This window comes from Camelina sativa, chromosome 13, assembly GCF_030686135.1.
Source record: "Camelina sativa cultivar CO46 ecotype springtype chromosome 13, ASM3068613v1".
NCBI classification, from domain to species: domain Eukaryota; kingdom Viridiplantae; phylum Streptophyta; class Magnoliopsida; order Brassicales; family Brassicaceae; genus Camelina; species Camelina sativa.
In genome coordinates, this window is record NC_141892.1 from 3964530 (window position 1) to 3987986 (window position 23457).

The window sequence follows — 23457 nt, forward strand, 5'->3', positions numbered from 1 at the left end:
CTTATTAAACTTTTTCATTTATTCTGTGTCACGAATGCTACTACTATGTACCAAGAGTGAGAACTAGGAACAATAATTTTTTCGTTTTAATTTAGAAACCACATTACACTTGTCACTTAATAGCATCCTGCATAAGTTCGAGTAATCGCGGAGGAAGTAAAACGCTCAAACAAACCCTTGAATGCTAAAACAAAAGACGAGTTAGAGTAGTACATGAAAGAACAAGACAAGAAGAGAAAGCAGCTGATGAGCTTTTCGGTCTCTTCTAAAGCGCGCTTTTCATTCCCTCTTGGATTTCGAGAGAGCTCTTTTTCGCTGACCAAGCATGTACCTGTACATGTGTGGACTACCTGCAACAGCCAAACTACATTATTAGTTGTGGGATCACAACTGATACAGAGGTTCATGTCATATATTCTTTATAAAAACGTCATATGGGTTTGTGCCTGGGACATATATTGCAAGGACAACTATTGCTGCATAGAAGTAGTCGAATGAGAAGTTCAGTGTGTTAGGCATCCTAACGCTGTACATCTCCGATGTCTGCAGAAAAAGAAGAAGAAGCAAAAGAAACCATTCAGGAATCAACCATATATACATACTCTCCCCTGTTCCCAGTGAAATAGAATCCGAAACTTGTAACTCGGCATCAAAGTCAAACTTTTAAGCTTATCTATGGAGGATCTTACAGTGAAGTATTTCAAGTCAACAAACAGTTCCTGTATACTTAAATCTGAGGGAAATGGCTTTAACAGTTCCATGTCTACTCTAAGAGCTTTAAATTCTAACACACAAATGGGTGTAACGACATGTAATAGGTCATGTTCACAATGACGGATGGAAGGATTCTGGCTACCACCCTCACCAATTTAACCTAACTAACTCAATACTTGGTTCTATATAATCTTATACAAGACACAAGCGACACTACCCATGGGAAAAAGTGGATTAAGTGATGATCGAAGAAACCTAGCATATACTAAGGAAACATCTAACAAGGCCTCAATGGTTCAAATTGGTATATTGTGAAGAAAAGGTTTTTCCTCTTTTCTAAGAATTGACATGAGCGCCTGTTACCTTGATGTGAGGTAAGGCAAGGTAGATAAGACCAACTTCACTGGTGATACCGGTAGGGTATAGCAACAAAAAGCTGCTGTATCTGAAAAGATTAACGAGAGAAAAATAAATGAGACGAGACTTTCAGATTCATCTATCTTTCAATGTGTATTATATATTGCACATGAATGGAATACCTGAGCCACAAGTGCCATGAAGGAGCAAAGCCTAGGGCTTCCTTAAAGCCAAAAAAGGAGTAGCGAATAATCTGCAATAGTAAGCAAATTTGAAACTTTTAGGCGCCTCTGAGTGAAGTTTTCAATCAAACATATGAACTAAAGCACGTGATCCTAAAAAAAATTTACTAGGATAAGATTTCAACCAAAATGGAGTAAAAAGTAAGAAAGGATCTTTAAGGTCTAAATGTTATTTCAAAGAGTCATATGTAAGTCAAAATATTGTCTGCCAGACATAATAACAGCGAATCTCTTGGTCTGTACTTCAACAAAACATGTGACAGGTAACTTCCAAAGCATCAGGAAGAGAAGCAAGCAACGTTTTAGACATATCAGATTCCAGACATACAATGAAACTGGTAAATATCTATTACTAAGAGTTATATTCAATGGTTCTAACAAAGTCAGAACGAAGACTAGAATTAATCACCTCTGTGATGGACCAGCTTATAACCAGTGACGTGACCAAAAAATGAGATCGGACCTGAAATTTAAAAGTAACAAAAATCAAACGATCAAATCATGAAAACTGCAACAATGAAGAAGAAATTAATAAACTCGTAATGCTGGTAACTCTCTAAGTTAACCTCTGGGAAACTGTAAAGGATGCCCCAAGTGAGAAATAGCCTTGAACCTATCTGTGGCAGAGTTGCAGAAACAGGAGATCTGACCAAACCTATTCGAGTTTAGAGACACAACAGAACAAAAATCAAGCAATGGTCTTGAAATGTTTTTAATCAAGATGGGGTAGTGCAAGTTTAAAGGATCAGATCACTCACCAACTAATCCATGAAGAATCTGCTCCAAACCCGGAAAATTCCAATAAATCCAGATTTGAATCAAGTAAAATCAAGCAGAGGAACAAAACAATCAGTTGCAGCAATTGTACACTAAAACATTCGCATTCTCTTAAAAAAAAAAAAAAAAACACTGATTGGGTAGTCAGGGGATTCGAACCTCGAGAACGGCAGCAGTCTGAGCAAGCTGGAGAGGCTTCTCAATGGCGTCATAGACATTTTCATATCCCGTTTCCGTCAAAGTTTTTACCGCAAAGTACAAAACTTGAGCCCTAAAACCCAAAATGTCACCAAGATTTAAAAAAAAAAAAAAAAAAAACAGCAAGAGAGTGAATAAGAATGGAGTCGAGGAGTTGGACTTGCCATCCAGCAAAGACGATCCAGTTATAGAGAGTGAGGTAAACACGCCTGACCACGGATAGAAAGCCCGCCATGGAAAGTTACTAATCGATAATTTTTGGCTGAGGGAGGAAAGAAAAGAAGAGTACAGTAGGGCTTTTATGGCGGAGTGATCGGAGGAGGAGGAGCATTTATGATTTTAATGTACATCATCAATAGGAGGGAGAGAGACAGGTAAGCTACTTCTCAACCGTCTTCTTCGGATATTTATTAATTTAAAACCCCATAACTTCACCCAACTCTCACGAAACGACCCCTATATTTAATTACATAGCCATATCAACCCCACAACTTCCACAATTGTGGGAGCCTGGGAGGGAAATCATTAAAATTCACATTAATTTCAATCATAAATTACATCAAAGAGTGTTAAAAAAAAAATAGCCAACACTTTGATTGAATTCATCTCACTGCTCGCTCGAAGCATCCGAGCTTGGTTGAGATTGGCCATCTTTCTGTTCCTTATCTGCCACCAATGGTCCGTTTCCACCAGATCTGCGAGCACCAGTGAGTTCTTTAGTATCTGTTTCCACGGAAGAAGGATGTATCTCTTCTTCGATTGGAAGTGTTCTCTTTGAGCCCTCTAGTGCAACTCCCAGTACTATATTCTCTTCCAAAGCTGATATAGAAGCTGACGATGTCGAACCATCTGTTTCATCGGTCTTTGGTGACTTTATTGTGCTCCCACTTCTCTTGGCCTTTGCTTTCTCAGCTCCTGCTGTTTCTGTATCCTTTGGGGTGGTCGCCGGTTTAGAGACCACTTTGATACCTGGCTTTGCTACTGGTTCATCAGGTACTTTGTTGGTATCGGAAAACGGAGATTCTCCGACTTTTGCATTCTCCTTTGTGTCAGGAGGAGACGTTTCTTTTGACTTTGGACTCGAACCCTTATTTTCTTGCTCTGCGGTTGGTTTTGATGCACGGTTTTGAGATTTTGATTTGTCTTCTCCATTGATTTTGTAAGAGGGTTCGATTAGCATCAAAGGACGCCGAGAACCAACACCACCAGGTCCGTACATCGATTCCCCAAATGGCGCATTTTCCACGTCAGCTTCTGTGTACATCTTACGGATCGTACGAATTGGTGTAGCTAGACGTGCTCGATGGTGGCTTATGACTCTTAGAAGGTCCAACAATATAGCTTCCTGTTTCACCAATACAAGGAAACAAAGGCAATAAAGTCAATGGTTCCTGTGAACCTTGGGTAGATGATAAGATAAATAGACTTCAAGTTTACCTTAACACCCAAGTATTCTTCGTGATGACACGTCTTCACAAAGCAGGAGATCAGTATCTGTAAAGTAAAAACGAGAACCAGATGTAAGAAACAAGGCCGTCGAATGTTTCATGAAATATCTGATCATTACTTCAAGATGGGTGCAAAAGAAGAGATAGGTATTGAAGTCTAACCGAGAGGGCCTGGTTTTCTGGAATGACATTCTCCAAGAATACCCTTCTATGTAACCTCTGCTGCTCAACCATAGGATTCTTGGCCAATACTTTCCTCATGTCAGCTACAATGTTCTGTTTGGCGAAATTCAGAACAAGAATCAGCTAAAAGAACTCCATGATTGGCACTTCAAACTGTTTAAGGATTTAACGACCATATACGAATTAGAAAACGCACATTTATTTTGTTGACATCCAAGTGACTAATTGCTAGGTGAGTTTTGATACGCCAATGAGTTTTCTGAGTAAGATTTCTCACGACATTGACTGTGAACTTATGGTTCGGGATGTGGATTGCCTCACGGTCTTCACCTCTTATGATTGTTGGTGACCACCAACCAACATGCTGTAAATGCATTGCAACAAGCATTTCCGAAAGTTAGCTAGGAAAAAACAGTCATAATATCTAAGCTCAGAGATTCTAATACTAACCTCCACAGTACCAGAAACTTCATAACCTTCTATCTTTGTTTGAATCCACTCATTCAAAACAAATGGCCGGGTTGCATGAATCATAACACTTGAAAGAAAGTTTGTCAAAATCTGGAACAAAAACAAAACTCAGTTTCTATGAAATATCTTCTGCATGAATAGGGAAAGGAACCTTCCAAAGCGAACAGTGAATATTCTGAAGAACCCAGTAATCAAAATGAGAGTCAGGTTTCACCTCACGGCCAGCAAGAGTAATCAAAACTGTCCCAAGACCTCCAGCAGTGAGCCATTTTTGTGTAGAGAAACCCAGCAACTCCATAAAAAGTGATACCGCAGCAACCCATACAGCAGAATACACTGCTTTTCCAGCAAATTGAAATCCCATCTGTACACAGGGGAAAATTAGTAAAACAAATAGAGAAGCCAATTAAATTTTTCGATAGAGATTTCTGATCTTGCTTGCAGTAACACAAAGCTCAGACATGCAAGATACCAAACATCTTAAGAATAATAACTCTATAGAAAAGGTTATAAAAATATTTTTTTAAGAGTGTTACTTTACATACATTTCTTGTATCGCTCGGATTACTGGTTTCTATGAAGAGCTTTTGTGTTTGTTGGATAAGACTGCATGGGAACATCTAACCAGAATCAGAAGTCATGAGATGCCCACATAACAATTTCACGTGATAGAAGCCACTAAAATACGGAAACATAAGATGAAGACATAGTATTGTATTTAAAGAAGACAGTCCGCTTACCTGGATATGCAGTAAGCAAATGCAAGAACCGTCGATAGTGACCTCACAAAATTCAAAAGTCGATCCTTCACAATTTTGCTAGCTTCTGTAGGAAGGACAATGGGATCTAATGCCCTATATAAGGAATAGTCACCATCGGTCAATTATCTCAACAAAGCACTTCAGATAAGGATAACACGAAAATATGTCAACAATTTAACTTCACAGAGTCCCAAAGAACTACTTGATAGATATACCTGCAGATGAATAGAGCTCCTAACCATAGTAGAAGAGGTTGAACATACGACGTCATAACATAATACGTACCACTTTTCTTCCAACCGTTATCATTCTTCTACAGTGTTTCAAAAGTAAAGATTCAGAATATCATATACAAAAGATACCACATTGCTTTGCCAACACAGAAATGAAAACATTAAACACAAAAAAAAGTGCATATAAACTTGAATGGCTGCACCTACATTGAGTAGTAGGTTTCTTCCTTGACGAACAACAGGTACTAAACCCCATAGGGAGAAAACAAGAAGAGCAACAGCTGGAACCAACTTATAAACAAAAGGGAATTGTTGTATCAACCCCTGTGACCTGCAAACCATGGAGTGAAACTATTTACAAAGTGTATTAAAAGGAACAAGAGAAATTAACAGAAACATATATGCACCCCTTCAGATTTCCTCACAAAAAAATTTCAAACTTACTAAGGGGAACCTATTATAATTTCACAATCTATTATAATTTCACAATCTATTATAGATCAACTAAAGAGAAACTATTATAATTTCACAATCTTCCAAGGTAATCATTCTGCATGTGATGATAACAAGAAGTCTTACTTTGCTAGCACCACAGAGACAGCTTTAACAGCAGGTTCAATTGCGTTGCTGCCTACAGAAAAGGAATGACACCGAAAAGCGGTGGTTCTTGATGGAACTGAACAAATAGGCCTACGAAGGTAATCCGAGAGTAGAATATTGTTGAAACCATGTTGGCCCAACTGTATACAGAAAAGTAATACGTTACTACATATCAGCAAACCAAAAATTTGACTGACTGAGAAAGTAAGTTTTCTTGAACAATTTACCGGAACAACTAATGAGAGAGGAGCCTTTGATATATGCATCCTCCTTTGATATATGGCACTCTAAAGAACAAGCAAATATTTAGAAAGAGAGAAAGGAAGAAAAAAATTAAAAGAAAAGGACTCCAGGGCTAAGAATGGAAGAAACATACATATTCTGGCTTATAGCACCCTTGGTTTCTGCAAAGTCCCATACCATGAGACAACTGCAACGTACCATAAAGGGCCATAGTCTGAGTAAAGTGAATGTGTTAGCCAGCGGCGTTAGGTAGCACCGATCATAAGCCTTGCAGCATAACAGAAAGAAATCAATGAATGCCCACACGAACCCTGCACTATAGAAATGAAGGACACCAAATTTAAACACATATGTAGAAAATCACAGTTCCAGTAAGTACAGCTATGGCAGATAGAAAGACCCTTAACAATATTAAAAAAACTGCAAATGAACTGAGAACAAACTAGAGCCTATGATAACACAAGACAATCCAACTCCATCAGCCTGTCATATTTTATTCATTACCAGAAACCTATAATCCCAACATGAACAACTAACTCAAATTAAAGCAGCCACTCTCATCTCGAGGAAACATCCAAAATCAGAAATTACAGACCTAGATTCCTCAAAATCACAGACTAAAGGCATAAAATCCAAAATCGGAGTTTTACAATCAAAATTATTAGGTAAAGAAACAAGAACATAGCGAGAAACGCAAGGAAAACTTACCCTAGAATCAAAGAAAATCGAAGGAAGCAATCAAAAATTTAGGGTTTCAAGGAGCTTCTTCTTCGAAGAAGACGGGACAAAGGGGGATTCGCGATTCGCAGACAAAAAAAAAAAAAAAAAGAATACGGTGCCGTTTCGTGATGAGCAACGTTCCGGGTAAAGTGGAAAGTGGTCAACAAATTGCCACGTGGTTTGACACGTCAGATTCGTCTGGCGAATAGATTCGTATATAAATGATGCTTCAGCATATATTAAATCATCCTCTCATATTATATACTTGAGTTGAGAGAATAACACCTTCCTATTTAATTTTAACTTTACGACCCATATCATATAGTTCATGTTGATTATGTTAGGGATGCATATACATGTAACATGTGTAGATTCATTTGAATTGTTCATAACTGTAACAATTATGAATGGGAACAAATTTAGGAAGGAAAAACCAAATTAAAATGTACATTTGATTAATATTATTCTTTGCTTTTGCATTCTGTTGTTATCTCAGGACTTGTGATCTCTCTCAATCAAATAACCTTAAAATTAGAAGAAAACAAACAACAACAAAAAGGCAAAAACAATTTGCAAAAATATTTGTGGTTAGATAGTTTTTTAGTTTTTTGGGTGGTTTTTATCAAAATAAAATAAAATATAAAACTAGTTTTGGTGGCTCATTTGTTTTGTACTGTTTCGTAGATGAATGATCAACAACAAACGTTGTGCCTTTGGACTATATAGATCCAACGTTGCATGTGTTTTAAATAGCAACTTATCATTATTACTATGTTTCACCGAATCTTCCTCTCCGCCATTCTCTATCAAAACCAAATTTTACAACAACAACGACAAAAACACATCTCCTTTGGTTGTCCTGATCGAACGAAAACTCCATAAAAGAAATTATTAAGACAACAATGAGATTTTGTTCAATGTATTGAATAAATATATTAAAAAAAAAAAAAAAGAGAAAAAAGAATAAGGATGCTACGAAGAGCTGCGAGCAATGCGTACTCATGGTGGTGGGCAAGCCACGTTCGAACTAAACAATCCAAATGGCTCGAAGAAAACCTCCAAGGTTACAATATTACATTAATTCTCTCTTATCATTATTCATTTCTTGCACGATTTCAGAATTTTTGATAACATGTTTACATAGATATCGAGGGAAAGGTGCAATACGCACTTAAGCTTTTGGAAGATGAAGGTGATTCTTTTGCTAAGCGTGCAGAAATGTATTACAAGAGTAGACCTGAATTGATAAGTTTTGTGGAAGAATCTTTCAAGGCTTACCGTGCTTTAGCTGAACGCTATGATCATATCTCCAAGGAGCTTCAAAACGCTAACACCACAATTGCATCTGTTTTTCCTGACCAAGTCCCTGAGTTTGCCATGAACGAAGACGACGACGACGATGCTCCTACCACACCTAGAAAACATAAAACGCATGCATCAAATCAAAATGTTCCGAAGGTTCCTAATTTTCCCATTAAAGATCCTGAGGCTGCGAAAAAGTTGTTCATGTCAAGGAACGCTATTAAAGAACAAAACGCGTCGTCGTCCGTTGTTAACAAGTCCGGGATGAGTAAAGCCGAGGCGGTGGAAGAGATTGATAAGTTGCAGAAAGAGATTCTTGTTTTGCAGACTGAGAAAGAGTTTGTGAAGAGCTCTTATGAGAATGCACTTGCAAAGTATTGGGAGATTGAGAAATGTATCACAGAGAAACAAGGGAAGGTGTGTACTTTGCAAGACGAGTTTGACGAAGGTGCTGTTGTCATAGAAGATAAAGAAGCTCAGATATTAATGTCCACCGCAGCTCTCAAATCATGCCAAGAGAAACTAGAAGAGATGAAAGATCAACAGGAAAAGAATGTGAAAGAATCTGAGATTACAAGAGAACAGATCAAAGAGTCAACAGAGGAAGTTAGTAATCTTTCTGATGCATTGCCTGGTGATGGAAAAACAAACCAAGAAATAGACAGTGATAAGGAGAAGTTGGAATCATTAGAAGAAAATGTAAATGAACAATTTGATGACTTTGAGGCTAAGTCGTGTCTTACCATAACAGACGTGGCTGATAAGATTGATGAGCTTGTGAATGATGTGATCAATTTGGAGAGCTTGTTCTCATCTCAAGCAGCTTTAATACACAGACTAAGAGAAGAGATTGATGATCTCAAAGCACAAATCAGAGCTCTACAAAAAGAAAACAATTCATCTCAAACTGATGACAATATGAGTAAGAAGTTGAAAGAGATGGAGGAAAAACTGAAGGGTATTAAGGATATAGACCAAGAAGTTGAGGAAAAGAATAAGAAGATTGAAATACACCTTACACAAGCACATTTAAAACTAATTTTCTTATCCAAGAGAGTAAAAAGCTTGAAGCAAGAAGGGGAAGAAGACAATGTTACTACTACTAATGTGCCAATACAAGAAGATGCAGAATATTTGACTGATACAAAGTTGCCAGAAGAAAACATTGATGATTCAGTTGTGTCTGAAAATGTGTCAAACATTAATTCAGGATCTGAAGTGGTCGATACTGAAAAAGATCTCACTGATGAAGAAGTTAACCAAGAAGAGACAATTGAAGCTACAGGAAAGGAAGCGTCATTAGATGATTTAGAGAAACATGTCTCTGTCACAACATCACCAAAGCCAGATATTATAACAACACAAGGGTCTGATGAGGCAGTTTTGCAGCAGTTGCTAGCACATGGGATAGAAGGCAGAGAGAAACATTTGTTAACCGAATACACAAAAGTACTTCGGAAATATAAGGAAGTAAAGAAGATGTTAGATGCTGCTGAAACTAAACTGAAGAGCGTAAACACAGTGAAGGATGAACAAGTCAGAGCCAAGGATCAACAAGGGGACAAATTGTTCATGCTAATTTACAGAGAAGATTATGCCACAAATGCAATAACTGGTCAAAAGCAGAGGCTATCACCAAATGAAGAGCAATTTGGAGCACGCGTTGATGCATTACTAAGCGAGAATCTAAACTTGTTGGTGAGGTTTAGCAACTCCTTTGGCCAGATACAACAGTTTGATACAGGGATCAAGGACTTACACGTTGAGATATTGAAGATCATAAAACAAAAGAATCAAGATGGAGGAAGAAACACTCTCAAATCAAATGTTCGTCCCATATACAAACACCTCAGCGAGATCCGCACTGAAATGACTGTTTGGTTAGAGAAGAGTTTGCTTCTAAAAGAAGAAATTAACATGAGAGCTTCAACTTTGAGTGACATACAAAATGAAATAACAGAAGCTCTCAAAACAGATTCTGAAGACTCTGATAAGAAACTTACAATCTACCAAGGAGCGAAATTTGAAGGCGAGGTTTCGAACATGACAAAGGAAAACGATAGGATAGCAGAAGAGTTGCAAACAGGTTTAGATCAAGTTACAAAACTTAAAAAGGATGCTGATACGACCCTGGAGAAACTAAGTGAGGAGCTTTCACTGTCTGAATCAAATGCAGAGTCTTCGCAAGATGGCAAAACTCGCATTCCTTTGAGGTCATTTATATTTGATGTGAAACCAAAGAAGCAAAGACTATCCATTTTCTCTTGTATTCAACCTTCATTGTATAAGAAGAAGCCTACTTCTGGTTCTTAGACATCTTTCCATGTAACTTACCACTGTTACAAATGTATTTGTTAATGAATTTTAAATCTTTTCATTTTGACTCAGTCTTGGAAGAAGCATGTTTAATTTGCTCCTTTCCTCATTTCACTCATAAGAGAATGGTGTCTTGTCTAACGTGAAAGCAAAAACGTGGGCTTGCCTCTGAGATTTTAATCTTCTTGCTGGATCCTTCAACATCTCATATGAAGGCCTGTTTTGCATTTTTCATATTGTTTTGTATTGGCAGGTCCAACAGAGACAAATTGAATTTGTTTCACCATAATTGTTTCAGTTTTACAAAATAAACTGGCAAAACGTTTTCAAACAGTGACTTCAGATCAAAGTATTGTATCAAAACGTCAAGACAAAACTTACTTTGAATCTGATTATTTTTTCTTTGTTAGGTCTGAGATGACAAAAAGAAATGCAAACGTCTCTAGGGTAAATTATACTAATAATATTGGTTAAGCTTACCAATTACTTTATTTTCTTACTTTTTATTAAGTGTAATAACCATATATATATGACTTTTATATATATTAACTACTCTCTCTGTTTTATAATATAGGATGTTTTAAAGGTTTTTGCTTGTTTCATAATATAAGATATTTTTAATTTTTGAAGTAACTTTTAAACAACTTTTATATTTTTATTATTTATTTTATGCAATTTTATTTCTGATTGGTTAAACTTTTTAAAAATAAATATTTCTTATCATATGTATTTTAGTTAAAACATATTATATTTTGAAACGGATAGAGTATCTAACACCAGCTAGCAGAATCAGAATCGCGTTAGTGTAAGCTAAGCTGTTCACGGCTGTTTTGTTTGACTAAGGGACAATTCACACACATCTTCTTCGTGATCTTTGCTGTAAAAGAAAGAAATTAAAACAATAAAATTATCAAGTTTTTGTCACTATTAACCCATCTATTAAACTACTATATTTTTTTAACGTCTAGCTAATCTATTGTATTACTACTTTAATCAGTGATTGTACCCAAAAAAATTTACTCGTTATTCTATGGTACACATAATAAGAATTTTTAAGAAGTGTGCAAAGTGCAAACATCATTACCCCAAGTGGGTAAAATTACCCTTCAAACACGGAGTTACTGTCAGAAAAATATATATTTATGCTTTTCGCTTTGTCGATTATAAGTGTCTATAGCCTAATAGTATATGATTAATGTTGTATGTATTGTTGATTTTAATTAGGACACTATTTCCATCTTTCTAAACTTACTATTACAAGAAATTTTAAATTCTTTGAAACAATTACACCATTTCTGTAATACAGTTTAAAACGTGATCGTAAGAGTTTCTGTCATTTTCTAGAATCAGATAATCAAAACCTCCACCATATTTTATATATATAAAAAAAAGATACAGTATATTAATTTCGCAGCTAATTTGGGTCTTTGCCCCTACTAGTTTGCCTAATACAACCAAAACATTCGAAAGATTTTTTTTTCAAAAAAAAAGAGACAAAGGTTAAAGTGCAAATATTATAAGGAGTAATATGTTTTGGGGGGAACAAAAAGAATTAAAGAGAGAAGGTTTAGTTAAGGAGATTAAGACAAAAGATGAGAGATTAAGATAATAGAAAGGAGGACAGGGTCGCACGTGCAACACCGAAATCTTCGACCAGAAACGTTGTGAATCAAAAGATGCTGCGCACGTGCCTCCTCGGTCAAAGGTCAAAAGCAACTGATACACTTACCACTAGTTATTGGACCTCCCCAAAAAATATATAAACAACATTACATTAGATGAATCATAAAAAATATTGCATTATTTAAAAGAGAAATTGCTGGGTATCCAAGATAAGGATGATGATTAGGAGAGTCTGTGTGTTGGTAAAAGACTCTTTAAGAGTTAATTAACTATTTCAAAACTCAAAAGATCTTTAAGGTTTGTTCATATTATTAGTTCACACCTCTACCTTCTATTACGTATAATCTGAACTCGATATATTAATAATCATGGCTTACTCCAATGTTTCCAATCATTCTATATTTTCTACTATATGGATATATTTACATATTATGGTGGTTTTATAATTAATTTTCTATACTTAGTTTCACCTAGAGAGAAAATTATTAAATGGATGATCGAAGTGTAACATTTATATATAATATTATAGTTTATAAAACTATGAAACAACAGTCGGCAGTAACTTGTATATTCTATATTGTATAAATTTTTGCATGTATTTGTCAATGATTGAAAAAAAATGTGTTATCCAAATTATTGTAAGATCATCATACTTATTATAGACTGTCTGTCACCTAACAATTTAGCAAGATATATTTGAAATTTATTTTTTTGTTTAAAAATATACTTTCTGTATTTTCATAATGTATAATGTGATGGAGAAATTATTTTGTTTTATAATATTATTTTTATTTTTTAATATATAGGATGTTTTAAATAGAGCATGCAAATTAAGAAATGATTATTTTAAAATAATTCAATCAATTATAAATAAGACTGTATAATATAAAATATTAAATTATTCTAAAATTTGCATAAAAAATTGAAAACATTTTATATTATGAAACACTAAAACTTCTCTAAAACATTTTATATCGTGAAACGGAGGGAGTATAAAATATTTTTAAATTTTATATTAATTTAATATTTTATACTATGTAATTGATTGATTAAATTTTTTAAAAATATTACTTTTAATATGTATATTTTTTTTTATATTTTAAAGCGGAAGAAATAGACATGAAGTGAATATAGAATCCATATAAATCACTTATACCAAACAAAAGAGAATATATTTGGTCAATTTCAACAAAATCTGATTATACTATTGGATGAAAGAAAAACTATGATATGATCAGTATAATAAAGTGATACATATATATATTAATGATATATAAATACAACTACTTACTTACGTGTGATGGAATCATATATGATATTTGTGATTCAAGAGGGCGAAAGAGGAAGCTAATGTGGAAGCATGTGCTTATCCTCTCAAGTTGCTAGATTCAGCCACGTGTGAGGACGTGGCTCTTTCTAAATATGATTTGCAAAAAATTACTATATACATGTGTTCGGTGTTCCAATAAGATTATTATACTTTATATTGTATTATGAATTATGTATGTTATAAGGTTCGAGCTTGTAATTGTATCGTCAGAGGGTTTGCATTCGATACAAAAGAGGCAGGTGTGACCATCCCCACGTGTGATTCACATGCAATTAGGAGATTTTAAAGCAAAGTCTTCCAAAGAGCCAAATAATTAGAGAATATAAATATTTTGAAAATGATGAACTTTGAGTTGAGTATAAGGACAATAACAATCGAGGATAAATGTTTAGGTATTTTTAATGTATGTAACCGAATGTATCACGAATACCTGTTAATGGCTATAATGCCACGTCATTATGGCCAGAACCCTAACGAGAGGCCACACGTCCCCCATTGAATTTTTAAACAGAAACACCTATGATGATCTCGCACAATTTTAACGTATTCTTTCTTTCTTTCGTGAACTGGCTTCTACGTTTGAGTATGAACGACAATCTCTGATTACGGTTTATGTTATTCTATTTGTACTTAATATCAAATTCGCTATTGACCATCAACTTTTTGTCAAAGGATCACTGAGCAACATTGTTTTTTAAACATGTTTTAATAAATTAAAAATAAGATTTCAATATTTCGATCAAGTATATCATCATTTCAGCATATTTTTGACTATATAATTTTGAAAGAATTCTACATAAAGTATAAAAATCGAATAATTAATAAAAACCAACTAGATGATTTTCTACAATTTTATAAGCAAATAGGAAAGAAATAGCTTTAAACGGAAGTGATCTTGAAATTATGATGACAACTATATTAGATCGTTAGATTAGCTATATAAAGTTTTGAAGAATTATATGTCAACCCATCAAGACATGCATTCGTAATCAGTCCGAATCCAACAGGAAGCCAACATTCCAAATGATGGTCAACCCATGGGTCAACGGACGTGATACTTCTTTCATTGTCGTGCCCGTCTATCTGTAGTAGGCATGCTGGTTCACATTCATATATAAAGCGACTCGACCAAACTTGTGTGTTTCCATCGGTGGACCGACTCACACACGTCCACTAGAAAGAGATGTTAGATACGCGACTCAAGCGTGTCAACGTTCATTCATCCGTATGTCTAAGATCTCATTTCGAACTATCAAGAATATATAACTTTACATCGACATTACTGGTTTCAAGCTTAAAACTTGCAAGCTTGTATATATTATGCATATAATCAATATATTAGTTGTTAGTTGTTACGTATGGTAATCAATATATATATATACACATTGAAACAGATTTAATATATGACATAAAATCGTAAAGAAATCCTATATATTTATAATATTGGTGCATATAATCAACCATACATATACAAAGATTCATTTGATTATTGTTCTGGGCTTTTGGCTGCACTATACGAAAGATGCTTGATTAGCTAGGTATCTTACAAAAGTTTTGATTGTTTGATTGCGTTTGTACATATATTTTTCGGAAGGTAGCCAAAAATAAAAATTAGAAACCGCTGTAAAAAGTAAAATAAACCCTCCATCTATCTAAAAGACGGGCAGGCCGCAGATAGATATTTGTTTAAATCTAAGGGACAGTAGAGATACAAATTAAACTACATATTAAAAATAAAAAAAAAAGCAATATATATGAGGTTGGAGATATTGGAGTTTGAATAAAGTAGACGTATAGGATACGAGATGATCTATAGATATATAAAAATAATACGACATGAAAGCCCTAATCACGTGCCTTAATTGCTGGGCCTTACCTTTTTTTGTTCTCCTTAAAATAATTACTTTTTTTTTTTAATTTGCTTCGTTATTTACAGAGGAAACCCGCCTCCTCATCTGGCGGGTTGTTCCCCACAAGCCTTTTCTTTTTTTTGTTTCTCGAACTCTCAACTTCTTTCAGCATTTACCATATTTTTTAACTAATATACTTAGTAGTAATAATTAAAGTTTTCCGATTTGATTTATATACAGTATGCAAGAAAATGTTATTTAACCGCGACCCAATATTATTGTTTTACCAGGGAACTTGACCATTTTCTTTGACCCAAAAGGTGTAGCTAGCTAGTGTTGTTCTTGTTTTAATTAGTTCTCACTTTTGCATTCTAGCTAAACTTTACTTTTTTATATTGCTATAATGAAAATTAAGGTGTGAGCCTTTCATTTATCAAAAATTTACGATATCTTATAACTATAGATATATATAATATAATTTTTTTTTCACACATAATGGTTATAAAAAAATCTAGGCTAATTGAACACTACACGTTTTCTATCTATCACGTACGACTAAATTATAGTATGATTTTTAGTAGTATACAAAGTAATATGTATTGTCATGCAAGACTTTAAAAAATCTACCCCCCCCCTCCCGATAAAAAAAGTATGTTGGACTTGGATGTGTGTCGCTAAAATATGAAATCTATTATTAATTAACGAGGGGTTAAACTGTAAATAAAGGACGTACCCGAGTAAAAAAACAAAGCTAAGAAAAGAAACCAGACCAGGAAGAGTAAAATCAGGTTGGGTGGGTAAAAAATAAAAAAGATGAAGAGGAGAGACAATGCATGTACGACAAGTGGAGAGCGTGGAAACAATTAGTGGTTTGGTTTCGAGTTTAGGGGTACTTCTGTAAATTCTGGTATCGCCTCCCAGTCCCAGACCTTTTGCGACCGTGTTCTAGACAAAATTTCTCCTCCGCAGTGCTATTAAAAAGTCACCTCCACAACTAAACATTTTTTTTTTGTTTTTCGTAGGCTATTGACATCGGTAGTCTATTGAAACAAAAATATTAAAATAATTTATTTTAAAGGTTTATAAATGAATAACTATACTAAATAATACTATATGCGGAATAAAATACCATAGAATCAAATCGAGAAAAACCTCTCCACTCAATTAATATGGCAGTTTACTTAATTAACTTACTTTTACAAACCCATGTATCTCTCTACAAACATAATTTTACGATGATTATAAAAATAATGAATACCATCACACGATTCTGCAAACTATCAAGTTAGTATTAGAACGTAGTAGAAATATAGAACACCATTTAATAGAAAGGAAAATTAGAACGTATTACTCGTTTTGGTGTGTTCACGCGATAAACGTTTAGTGATTGTTATTCTTTATCCAGTAAACATGATTACAAAAATGACGTAAATACTAATGTGTTTGTTAAAAATTGTTATATATAGGTTTAGATACAAATTCACATGTAAAACGAAATCGTAATAATAAACTGAAAACATAAACGTACTTAAGGTTATTTGGCAAAATTTGTTATGAATTTTTTTAATCCACTTGAACAAATCATAACGGAATTCTATACTGACATAATTTTCATTGTCTTCTTCGGAACTTTCGAATACGAATCACTTGAATTTTTCTTTCTTATGCTTACATTTTAGAGGTAATCGTAAGATAGTTACCATTACTCATAATAAATTGCTCAGTTCTCCGCGCGCTGTTGAAATGATGTGATGTTTGTCGATCGACCTTGTACAAACGTCAAAAATAAGACTGTGCGGATGATCAACATATGGAGTACATTGAGTAAATGAGTATCAAATATGATATTATCAAGTATGATATTAAAGAAAATATATGAGATATACATGTTAATAATCACCCATGTTAAAGAAAATATAATAATTTTTTTTTGAAATGCAAAATAGTGAAGTGTTTTTTAGATACCTGACTCAAGTTCATATGCTAGACTACTAAACCATTGGTGGAAAAAACTTGACAATGACTAACAGAAACAGATTGTCACGTTTATGCTTTGGCAGTTATATATATGGTTCATATGATAAGTTTGATAGATGGTGATTAAGATATTTATTGAATCCGTCGTTTATAAATTACCGATAAAATATTGATGAACATTAAATAAATTTCTAAACTGAATACTATCTTATATGATGAAGAATTTTTGAAAAGATTTTTGACAAAAATATATGGCCACCCGTCACACATTCATTAAACAAACAAATTACTCTAATCATTAAGTAAAACTATACATGAATTTTTTTAAATTTATTTATTTACTTTATTTTTTAGTTAGTAAGAGGTTCTGAATCTAAGCTCGTACATCCTCTCAAGATGACCAAAACATTTTATATGGAATTTCTTTAAATTTTACAACTATCAAATACACAAAAAGAAAAAGTAAAAGTATTGCTAACAAGCTAAACAAAATATTATGTTGTTCAAACTAATTAGTAATTTAAATTTTAAAACTTGGGAAAGTACGAAGAAACTTGCAACTCATACTGATAAAGTGACATTCTTCTTTTTTTTTCCCCCGAAATTTAACTCGCATTTGTTTTTATTTTGTTTGTCTTAAATAGTTTTAAGTGATAGTCAAAAGGTCATGGGTCGGACAAAAATAACATGGAACAAAATATTGTGTAACTGTTTATTACATTACAAAACGAATTAAGTAAGATACGTCTTATTTGTTAGTCATATCATAAGAGAAAGAGTAAAATAATCAGAAAAAGTTAAAATTAAAAAAGCTAATAAGAATAAGTAAAATATACTTTATACATCGCTCTCTCTCTCTCTCTAAAAATCCCCTCCGGTATTACGCCGGACGACACAGAAGAAACCGCTTCTACTTTTCTCTCTCTCTCCTGACTCTCTACTACATGCACATTCTCTCTCTCCACTGCAACTTTTGTATCTTTTTTTATAAATAAATAAATATATTATTTTTTCTTTATAAGTATACGTCTGAGACGTTCCATAAAGAGCTTCTGCTTCGGCTTCTTTTTCCTTTCTCATTACTACTAGCTTCATTTAAAATCTCAGACACACCGGTTTACATGCATTTGATCTCTCTTTGTTTTTATCCAAAACACATGCAATAGCCAATATATAGAGATAGATAAGATCTTCTGAGATAATATATATATACACCTCGTGATTATCGTTTTCTCAAATCTAGTCTTCGTCTTCTTTCTTCCACACAAATGCTCAACAAGTACTGAAAGCTTATAGAGTCAGTGTAACGCCTTAAGTCAGGTTTGTACTTTTTATATATATACACCACATAGGAAAAGAAAAGGGAAAAAAAAAACAACCTTTATTTCTGGGTTTCTTCTTAAATCATCTTTGTCTTTTTCTCCAGTATCCATTTGTAGGCGTTCCCATTCTCTCTTTTCTCATCCTAACTTTTTTTATTTTTATTTTTTTACTTACTTTAATCTCTCAGCTCAGCAGAGGATTTATTTACCAAAGAAGAAGAAGAAGAACAAACAAGAGAGAGAGAAAGAGAAAAAAAGTAGTATATATAAAAAAGCAGAAAGAAAAAAGAAAGGAAAGAAACTAAGATGGCTCCGATGACGAACTGGTTAACGTTTTCTCTGTCACCAATGGAGATGTTGAGGTCATCTGATCAGTCTCAGTTTGTCTCCTATGACGCTTCTTCCGCCGCTTCCTCTTCTCCTTATCTCCTCGATAATTTCTATGGTACCTCTCTCTCCACGGAGAAAATTTCATTCTTTTTTTTTTTTTTGGTTACGACATATACGAATAATGATTGTGATGGTGGTCTTGAAATTAACAGTACATAGGAGGAGGCTGTGTAAAAGTATAGCCTCTGAGTAGTAACCGACTTGGTTGTTGTAGCTTATCCCACCCCCTATAACTGAGTTTGCTGAACTCAGCCTCCTCCCCCCACCCTCGTGTTTTCTCTCTGACTTTTGTCTGTTTCCCGAGAAAGGCATAAGCAAAACAACCAAAAAAAAAAATCTAATTTTTATTTCTTCTCAATACGGTTTTAATACATACTTCTCCTCGTGATCTCTTCTTCTTTGATCTTCTTAACCCAAAAAACAAATAAAAATTCGATTTTGCTTTTCTCAATCTTCTGAGTATGTACGTATATATCTAAATCCATCAACTTTTATATATATATATAGGTTGGACGAATCAAAAGCCACAAGAGTTTTTCAAAGACGAAGCTCAATTAGCAGTAGCAGCTTCAATGGCGGATTCAACTATCTTAACAACGTTCGTAGACCCGCAGTCTCATTCTCAGAGTCACATCCCTAAGCTCGAAGATTTTCTCGGCGACTCTTCTTCGATGGTTCGTTACTCAGACAACAGTCAAACCGAAACACAAGACTCTTCCCTCACTCAAATCTACGATCCACGTCACCATCAAAACCACCACCACAACCAAACCGGGTTCTACTCCGATCACCACGATTTCAAAACCATGGCCGGTTTTCAAACCGCTTTCTCTACAAACTCCGGTTCTGAGGTTGATGACTCTGCTTCCATCGGAAGGACTCATCTCGCTGGAGAGTATTTGGGTCACGTGGTTGAATCTTCTTCCGGACCGGACCTAGGGTTTCACGGTGGATCTAATAACACCACCAACACTGGCGGAGCTTTGTCACTTGGGGTTAACGTTAACAACAGTACTAATCAGCACCGTAATGATAATGAAATTACTAATCATCATTACCGTGGTGGTGGTGAGAGAAACAACAACAACAACAACAACAACAACGAGAACAACGAGAAGACAGAATCTGAGAAAGAGAAGCCAATCGTGGCTGTTGAAACATCGGATTGTTCTAATAAGAAGATTGCTGATACGTTTGGACAAAGGACTTCGATTTACAGAGGTGTTACTCGGTAAGTTCATTCTATTAAGACAAGAAGAATCCAAGGCAGTTTTGTTGTGATTAGGGAATTTAATTAATTAAACTATTTTGTGTTATTTGACCTTTGGTCAAAGACTTGAAAGTTATTATTACTATTAGTTTAAGTGAAAAAGTACTAATGTAATATTTGATTGATATGCAGACATAGATGGACGGGAAGATATGAAGCTCATCTATGGGATAATAGCTGTAGGAGAGAAGGTCAGGCCAGGAAAGGACGTCAAGGTATATTTTTTTGTTCTCATTCAATTTTTTTTTTTTATAATTTGATTTCACAATTTCTTGAAACCAAAATTGTATATTGATTTTTGAGTTTATTTGTTCTCTCATGTCTATAATAAGTCAACATAACATTAGATCGTAAAAACCGGGTTTGTTTGATGTTTCTAAGTGGGTTTAAGAAGCATATAGTAGTAGAGTGAAGTATAATAGGACAAAGAAATTGAATGCAAGATTCAAAAGAAGCTTTACCTTTTTCTTTTTTCTATTGATATGTCTATATCTTTATATTATGATTGATAGAACTTTGGGTGGTGATTTGTATTTGTGAAGGGGAGCCAAAGTTTTTTTTTTTAATTTGACAATACTTTTGAGTCAGGACTCTGGAAAAAAAAGAAATGTATATAAAATATAGCTGTTGTTGTTGATTTTTCATATATTTAGCAGAAGGGTGCCGCCATTTTGTTCCTTTGTCTTTATTACATTTTTCTTTTTCCTTTCATTTCACACTCTTACACATACTAAAGCCTAAAGGTACATTACATGGGGTCCCCATGGCATTGCCTATATGATGCAAATCTCTGTTTCTTGATTGACATGTTTTTGGACCCACTTTGACCCTCTCTAATCCTACTACATATTACTACTCTCTCTCTAAGTGTTAGCATATATATATATACTATATGATTTGATGTTCTATGCAGGAATGTGATGTGAGACCATTGGACTGTTTTTCATCAGTTTTAGCCTTGTAGGTATAGTGAAAGAGTAGTACTTAGGTTGATTAGAGACTGATTTTGAGTGCAAAATATGGTGTTGAAGAAAGATATCAGGGATTTCAAAAGTTATTAATGAAAATTTTCAGAGAGTTGGGTGTAGTGTTTCTGCTGTCCATAAGGTGTCGGATTGATTTATGTGTAGTGTTCACATCAACAAAGCAAAGTCTGAATATTCTCAGTGGCTTTTGCTTTATTTCTATATTTTTTTGCTTTGTGCTACCAGTACGCACCACACAAGAGTGGGGATCTTGGGTTTGACCACATCCAACACTTCTATGCTCTTTTTTCGTTTTATTTTCAAATTCTTTCACTTTTTTGCTTTCTGAGTATTCATTAGACTGGTATAAAACATTCTTAAAATGTTAATATAATGGTTGACAACTAATGTGCCTTAGCATTATCATTTTGCATAATAGAACTAGTAATTTAAACGTCTTTAGAACTTTGGCTAAGTCTTGTACTCTCTTTTTGCATGTGCTACTCGATATGGGGATGCATTTTGGCTCTGCTTTGTATCAACAGTATACTTGGGTAAGAACAAATATCTGAATCTGAAGCTATGTAAATAATGTTGAATATGTATATATATCATATATGTGGTGTCTTAAAATTGTTAATGATTCAGGTGGATATGACAAAGAGGATAAGGCAGCTCGTGCTTACGATTTAGCGGCTCTTAAATACTGGAATGCTACTGCTACCACCAATTTCCCTGTAAATAAATACCTCCTTACTCCTCTTCTGATTTTATTAGTTTGTGGTTAATTTATATATATTGGTCACTCTTTACTAATCCATTTCTAATGCTTTTATAGATTACCAATTACTCGAAAGAATTGGAGGACATGAAGCACATGACCAAGCAAGAGTTCATTGCCTCCCTCAGGAGGTAAGTCCAAAAGCAAGAACTTATCAGAATCTAATTAATAGTTTAAAATATGTGTCTTTGATAGTAACTGGAGGTTTCAAACCAAATATAATTCAGGAAGAGTAGCGGTTTCTCTAGAGGAGCTTCGATATACCGAGGTGTGACCAGGCATCATCAACAAGGACGTTGGCAAGCAAGGATCGGCCGTGTTGCCGGAAATAAAGATCTTTACCTTGGAACCTTTGGTAAGTAAATTCAACAAACTTGGTCTTAAAAGATAAATTAATAATCATCTTCTGTTGTTATAAGTTTAGTTGTGGTGTTGTTGTAGCGACGGAAGAGGAAGCTGCTGAGGCGTACGACATAGCAGCAATCAAATTCAGAGGAATAAACGCTGTGACTAACTTTGAGATGAACCGTTACGACGTTGAAGCCATCATGAAGAGTGCACTTCCCATTGGTGGTGCAGCTAAACGTCTTAAGCTCTCTTTAGAAGCTGCTTCGTCAGAGCAAAAACCAATCCTCGGTCATCAGCTTCATCATTTTCAACAACAGCAGCAGCAGCAGCAACAGCTTCAGCTTCAGTCATCTCCGAATCACAGTAGCATTAACTTCGCTCTTTGTCCTAACCCAGCGGTTCAGTCTCAACAGATCATTCCATGTGGAATCCCTTTTGAAGCAGCTGCCCTTTACCATCACCAACAACAGCAGCAGCAGCAGCAACAGAACTTTTTCCAGCATTTTCCTGCGAATGCAGCTTCTGACTCGACCGGGTCTAATAACAACTCCAACGTTCAGGGATCAATGGGACTTATGGCGCCAAATCCGGCTGAGTTCTTCCTCTGGCCTAATAATCAGTCTTACTAAAACCAACTTCTTGATGAGTCAAGATTGTCCTAATCAGTCAAGTTTTTATCGTTTCTAAGGGATACAACTTCAACTTCTTGATTCTGGCTAACCCATCATAAGCTGACTAGAAGGATCTAAAAAATCTCACTTATGTTTTTGTTTTGATTAACTGTTGTTGTTTAGGCAGGAGTAGATGGGGGTGAAATGTGGTAGCATCTTAAAAATGGTTGGGCTCATTAATGTATTAAACGTCAGCTCGGTGGAGAAAATGGTAGTTTTTGGGAATTAGGGGGGTGGTTTCTTTTTATATTTTGTATGTATAAGGCTCATCAGCTTATCCGTAGCAAACTCTGTTTTCCATTTATGAAAAAAGTTATCTTCAGAAAGTTCTGAGTTGCTCTTGTTCTTCTATATCTCTTATGAGC

The 23457-nt window shown here is 34.7% G+C and overlaps 4 protein-coding genes across 8 annotated transcripts; 2 read left to right on the forward strand and 2 right to left on the reverse strand.

Annotated features, from left to right (window-relative positions):
* Positions 1–64: 64 nt before the first annotated feature.
* On the reverse strand, positions 65–2592 carry LOC104735060 (very-long-chain (3R)-3-hydroxyacyl-CoA dehydratase PASTICCINO 2). The gene is made up of 9 exons (XM_010454772.3): positions 2453–2592; positions 2250–2361; positions 2072–2090; positions 1880–1968; positions 1723–1776; positions 1254–1324; positions 1078–1159; positions 447–543; positions 65–350 (listed from the first exon to the last, which is right to left on the reverse strand). The coding sequence occupies exons 1-9, from the start codon at positions 2521–2523 to the stop codon at positions 280–282; spliced, it is 666 nt and encodes a 221-aa protein (XP_010453074.1). The 5' UTR covers positions 2524–2592; the 3' UTR covers positions 65–279.
* Positions 2593–2668: 76 nt separating this feature from the next.
* Positions 2669–7448, reverse strand: LOC104735061 (mechanosensitive ion channel protein 2, chloroplastic). 4 transcript variants are annotated; one of them, XM_010454773.3, is made up of 14 exons: positions 6936–7448; positions 6361–6543; positions 6212–6271; positions 5964–6124; positions 5592–5715; positions 5367–5464; positions 5131–5244; positions 4936–4996; positions 4605–4754; positions 4370–4480; positions 4116–4283; positions 3899–4012; positions 3726–3782; positions 2669–3633 (listed from the first exon to the last, which is right to left on the reverse strand). In XM_010454773.3, exons 2-14 carry the CDS (start codon positions 6436–6438, stop codon positions 2896–2898), a joined length of 2034 nt encoding a protein of 677 aa, XP_010453075.1. In that variant the 5' UTR covers positions 6439–6543; positions 6936–7448; the 3' UTR covers positions 2669–2895. The 4 variants fall into 4 exon arrangements, with proteins under 4 accessions (XP_010453075.1, XP_010453076.1, XP_087337262.1 ...); XM_010454774.3 differs by having other exon boundaries at positions 6361–6538; positions 6936–7435; XM_087481136.1 differs by having other exon boundaries at positions 4936–5010; positions 6361–6538; positions 6936–7064.
* Positions 7449–7617: 169 nt separating this feature from the next.
* LOC104735062 (protein NETWORKED 2C-like) lies at positions 7618–10628 on the forward strand. The gene is made up of 2 exons (XM_010454777.2): positions 7618–8010; positions 8092–10628. The coding sequence occupies exons 1-2, from the start codon at positions 7917–7919 to the stop codon at positions 10560–10562; spliced, it is 2565 nt and encodes an 854-aa protein (XP_010453079.1). The 5' UTR covers positions 7618–7916; the 3' UTR covers positions 10563–10628.
* A 7563-nt stretch (positions 10629–18191) lies between these two features.
* Positions 18192–23418, forward strand: LOC104735063 (AP2-like ethylene-responsive transcription factor AIL6). Of its 2 annotated transcripts, XM_010454778.3 has the most exons (9): positions 18524–18665; positions 18856–19112; positions 19565–20288; positions 20460–20542; positions 21838–21846; positions 21941–22029; positions 22131–22204; positions 22301–22428; positions 22515–23418. In XM_010454778.3, the coding sequence occupies exons 2-9, from the start codon at positions 18974–18976 to the stop codon at positions 23048–23050; spliced, it is 1782 nt and encodes a 593-aa protein (XP_010453080.1). In that variant the 5' UTR covers positions 18524–18665; positions 18856–18973; the 3' UTR covers positions 23051–23418. The 2 variants fall into 2 exon arrangements, with proteins under 2 accessions (XP_087338286.1, XP_010453080.1); XM_087482160.1 differs by lacking the exon at positions 21838–21846 and having other exon boundaries at positions 18192–18665; positions 20460–20554.
* The last annotated feature ends 39 nt before the right edge of the window (positions 23419–23457 follow it).